General features: G+C 45.7%; 1 protein-coding gene across 2 annotated transcripts in view; it reads left to right on the top strand.

Annotated features, from left to right (window-relative positions):
* Positions 1-5,262, top strand: part of Elf4 (E74 like ETS transcription factor 4) — a 54,279-nt gene that overhangs the window by 41,578 nt on the left and 7,439 nt on the right. For both annotated transcript variants that reach the window (XM_031356541.1, XM_031356621.1), the window contains exons 3-6: positions 2,429-2,600; positions 2,937-3,029; positions 4,202-4,390; positions 5,163-5,246. In XM_031356541.1, the coding sequence (XP_031212401.1) occupies positions 2,429-2,600; positions 2,937-3,029; positions 4,202-4,390; positions 5,163-5,246 (538 nt within the window). The remainder of the gene's footprint in view (positions 1-2,428; positions 2,601-2,936; positions 3,030-4,201; positions 4,391-5,162; positions 5,247-5,262) is intronic.

Here is a 5,262-nt window from a genome sequence, read left to right as displayed (position 1 = left end):
AAAAAAAAAAAAAAAAAAAAAAACCATTCTCTGAGGAAGTCAGATGCTCTATCTTTGGGAGGGTACAAACCCTCTTACTGGTCCTACCAAAGGCTGCCCTCTAGTGGGCATTGAGCCCATTGCACTTTCTGGCTTGCTGGTTCTTGGACAAAATAAGTCAGTCAGCTTGGTTGTCTGTTTCAGGGCATATAGTCTCGTGGAAGGGAAGATAAGAAGGGAAGAAAGGGTGACCCTTACCTGGATTCTCAGTGCTAATTTGTCATCTTTCGCTTATTTCCAGTCTCCTATTCTTTATACTTCCCAGCATCTCTGTACGCTCAGCTCACGGCTTCTCCCCTGATGGAGAGACACTCCAAGCCAAGGCTGCCCGCAATTTCCCTGTCTTTTCCCATTTATCTTTAACATTCCCTGTTCTTATTCCCTTCCCACTGACTGAGGAGAAAGAAGGGTAGGTAACTCTTACTCTTTCAGAGTATCTGTTCACACCTACCTCCTTCAAGATCTCAAAAGAAAAAACACCTTTTCTCCATTTTTCCTCACTTTCTGCTTTCTTCTATTCTTTTGTGCCTCCTTCTTTCCCTCTATCCCCCCCCCACACAGCTTTCACACCTCTCAGATATAACCCCTAAGGTTCCCTAGTCCTAAAAGTAAGCTTTCCCTTCCTTCTGCCTTCTTTTTTTCTCTTTTCTTTTTTTCCTTTTCTTTTCTTTTAATTTTTTGAGACAGTATTTCTCTGTGTAGCCCTGGCTGTCCTGGAACTCACTCTGTAGCCCAGGCTGGCCTTGAACTCAGAAATCTGCCTGTCTCTGCCTCCCAAGTGCTGAGATTAGAGGCGTGCACCACCACTGCCCAGCTCCTCCTGCCTTCTTACTTCAGAATACCAGCTTGTAGGCTTCCCTGCAGAACATTCTCTACCCCCTGCTTTTTCCATTCTCAGCTGCCTTTCCTCCCTCATAGAAAACAGTCTTTGCTGTTAAATTCCACAACTATAAAAGAACTCATAAATCATAGGTAGATAGATAGATAGATAGATAGATAGATAGATAGATAGATAGATAGATAGATAGATGAGAAAGGAATGTGAGTGTGCTACATGGGGCCGAAGTAGGAAAACATGAGACTTAAAAGATGGCTCAGCGGCTAAGAGCACTTCTTGCTCTTGTAGAGGACCCAGGTTCAGTTCCTAGCACCCACTTCTGACAGGTCACAACAGTTATAACTCCAGTTCCGAGTAACCCTCTTCTGACATCTATGGGTACCAGACAGATTATAGATACATGTAGGCAAAACCATGACATTTTAAAAAGAAAAAAAAAAAACATTTGTTTCCCAGAAGCTCCAGGTACCTAATGATAACTTATTCTATGCCAGGTCCTGTTGTGAATTCATTATGTTTACTGGTCGGTTCAAACAATCTATGGGATTCATAATATGAGTAACCTGGTTTTATGAATAAGGAAACTGATACACAGAAAGGTTGGGAAACTTTCCTGGGGCCACAGTGCTAGGAAATAACAGATATTAGTTTAAAATCCAAAGAATCTGGTTCTAGATCCGTCAGTTCAATTCAGTCCCATTGTATGGGATGCCAGAATGTTCTGTATTTGTCTAGTGCAATGTAGGACCGCTAGTCACATGTAGCTTCAGAGTCCTTGCAAAATGGCTGTACGTGGAGCCCGTCACCCTTGCCATCAATCAACCCTTTGCCTTAGTGACTCTCCTTATAGACTCAGCTCTAACCTCACACCATGGACTAATCCAACAAATCAAAACTGTTTGCCCAAGTTGGGGCTCTAGGTCAGTGGTGCAGTGTGTGTTGAGCATGTATGAGGTCTTGAGTTCCATCCCTAATACTGAGCATGCCTAAACCACATGGCAGAGTGCAAGTCCTGCTGAGCTAAACCATCTCTGTTAATCAAGATCTCACTTAAAGCGTGACCTGGGATGGGGGTGGGAGCTGACAAGATGGCTTAGCAATTAATGATACCTGCTGCAAAGCCTGATGATCTGAGTTCCATCCCCAGGACTCACATGATTGAAGAAGAAAACCACCTCTAGCAAGTTGTCCTCTGACCATTACCACACACTTATGGTGGTATGCCCCACCTCAAAAATGACTAAGATTAAAAAAAAAAATGTAACTTAAAAAAGCCGGCTGGAGAGATGGCTCAACGGTTAAGAGCACCAACTGCTCTTTCAAAAGTCCTGAGTTCAAATCCCAGCAACCACATGGTGGCTCGCAACCATCTGTAATGGGATCAGATGTTCTCTTCTGGTGTGTCTGAAGACAGCTACAGGGTACTTATGTATAATAATAAATAAATTTAAAAAAAAAAAAGCATCACCTAGCGAGGTTGGCCATGCATCTAGTAGGATGAGTTTCTCAGAAGTAGATGAGTCCTGACCCAGCTCTCTTTCTTCTCTGTAGCTGGAAGACCCTTCAGTGTTCCCAGCTGTGATCGTGGAACAGGTGCCCTATCCTGAATTAGTGCATCTGTGCTCAGGACTGGATCTGGATGAAGTCCACAATGGCATCATAAGGGACAGGACCTTGTGCATGACACAGGATCAGATTTTAGAAGGCAGTATTTTGCTGACAGGTCTGTTCTCTTTCTGGTCCTGTAAGGTGGATGGTGGAGAAAGGACAGTAGCCTTCAGGGTATGGCAGCTCACTGTGGCTGCCAGTGACCCCACAGAATGACCAATGCTTCCCAACAAAGAGGAGGGAATCATCCTAGTCCATTCCTAAACTCTTCAGACAGGGTGGCAACCAGAATGGAAGCCAGTTTGGGGAGGGGGGTCGGGTGGGAGGAGCTCTGATGTCTGCCTAGCTGTACCATAGACCATCTCCCCTTGGGTTGGCCCTTATTACTAACCATTCTGAAGCCTGATGAAACTCGTCTTTTCTCTTCCCGCTTCACGGAACCTGGAACCAGACGACAATGTGTCCACCTCAAATAACGTGTCATCCACTGAAGTCCTCTTCAATGTGGCAACTCCCAACGATGTCCTGGATGAGAAGCAGATCTGTAAGTTTGAACTTGAGCACCTGAATTCAAGGTGATAAAATGGTCCACGTTGCATCCATGTGCTAGATTCTCAGGCACACGTGCGTTAGGTCTCCGTCCTCACATCCCTCAGTGGACATGTAAGAAGACACAAGCCTGGACTGACAGGAGAGGGTCAGACAGTCACCAGAGACCAGGAAAGTCTTACTGTTATCTCACCAGTTTTTAAACAGTGACAGATTGACATACAAAACAAAACAGGTCACCTCGAAAGGTACAAATCAGCAGTAGTAAGTGGTTTCACATTGTTGAGCAGCTATCTCTGCCATCTTGAGTCCCTTCCATCTGGTAAAGCTGGATGAATGATCCACTTCCTATTCTTTTAAAATATTTTTATTAAATTCTAAATTATATTTCGTGGGGGGGGGTATGCACACGCCATACCATAAATGTGGAGGTCAGAGGGCAATGTTTGGGAGTTGATTCTCTCCTCCCACCATGTTGATCCTTGGGGATCGAACTTGGGTCATAAAACTTGGCAGCAGATGCTCTACTCACAGAACCATCTCAGAGCCCCTGTTGCCTGTTCTTGAAAGTCAGATTCTAAGAGGGCACAGATGCCTGTTGATCTGCCATGGCTCCAAGCTCCAATCAGTTGCCCTTACCCAGGATACTATGGCATAGTAAAGAAAAAAAAGTCTCTGAGGCTAAAAGAAATGTCTCCCTTTGCCTCTTACTAATATTCAACAAATATTGACCGAGTGCCAACAATGCACCACTGTTGCTGTGTGACCATGGCACATGACTTGCCATTTTTCAGTTTCCTTATCAGGAAAGCAGAGGAATTGGGATTAATGATTTCTGGAGTCCCTTCGAGTTGTCAGATGTGTGAATGACTAAATCATTCAAATCCTTTATCCGAATGCAACCTGGCCCTTCCCCACTACCAGCAGTGAGTGATAAACGTAGCCATTGTGGTTAGGGCTGATCATACCCTATAACTCTGCAGATGTTTCCTCCCCTAGTGGGACAAGACCCCTGAGGCAGCTTTAGATGTATCCTGTGTGTGTGGCTTTCGAGAATGGCATCCCCACCTTCCCCACGTGCTAACCATTTAACTCTGGAGCACTAGAGAGAAGAGGATGGCTATCCTTGCCCTTGGCTCTGCCCACCACGGGCCTTTCTTCTTGCAGTCAGCACACCAGAAGTGCTTCCAGACTCCAACTCTGTTCAGGCCATCAATCTACCCAACTTCCTGCTTTCTGCCCCGGATGATGACCCGAAGAAGATAAGTGATGCTGGTGACCAGAAGGAGCATTCTCAGGAGGAGAGGGTCTCCAGAGAGGAAAGTCTCAGGAAGATTGGAAAGTCACGGAAGAGAAGTAAGGATAAGGAAGAGGATACGTACATCTTCAGTGTGGGGAGCCTTGGGGGACTGGGAGGCCCTAAGGACTGAGTGGTTCGAGGTTTGCACATGCATTAAGGGGGCTATCTCTTTAGTCCAACAGGGATGGACTAAGGGTCCCTCTTCTGAATGTCTTGCTTCATTAGGTGTTCTTCCCAAAGCCAGGCTTTCTCTCATGCTGCTTCTATGTATCTAGCACATTCATAAACTCCTCTAGCTATGCCAGTATTCCCAGTTGGTTGGATCCTAGGGTAGGTGTTGGGACACCAGGTCTAGACTCCTGGCTAGTTCCTGGACTTTGGGGGCCTTCCCTTATAAAAATGAGTCATGCTGTATGCTTATCTAGCTTCTATTGCACTTATGAAAAAGGCCATCTATGCAAGGACTTTGGACTTTCCCAAGCCCCTGTGTTATTGATTTACTTAGGGGAATGGCTGCTTGATGCTACCTCGCCAGCATGCCTCCTCATATCTCTGTACCACACGGACATGCTCCACAGCAACACCTGTAGGCTATCTCCCATTTCAAAAGTTAGGTCAAGAATGTCTGGCCTAGCTGCTCCTCTGGACTTTGGAATCTAAAGGTCTCTCATTTGCAAATCCCGAATCTTCTCATGTGGTAGACTTGATGTGGCATAGATACTTCTTGGTTGTTGTTGTATGGAGGGGTTGGACTCCCAGCTTTAGTGATCAGGCTTGCCTAGCTAACTTTGACCTCAGCTTTCTGCTTACCTGGCCTTTTCTTCACAGACCGAAAGGCCAAGAACAACCGAAGTACCTCACCCGTCACTGACCCCAGCGTCCCTATACGGAAGAAATCCAAGGATGGCAAAGGTATGGCTGGCTCTCA

This window comes from Mastomys coucha, chromosome X, assembly GCF_008632895.1.
Source record: "Mastomys coucha isolate ucsf_1 chromosome X, UCSF_Mcou_1, whole genome shotgun sequence".
Taxonomy (NCBI): Eukaryota; Metazoa; Chordata; class Mammalia; order Rodentia; family Muridae; genus Mastomys; species Mastomys coucha.
This window is presented reverse-complemented; position numbering and strand designations above follow the sequence as displayed.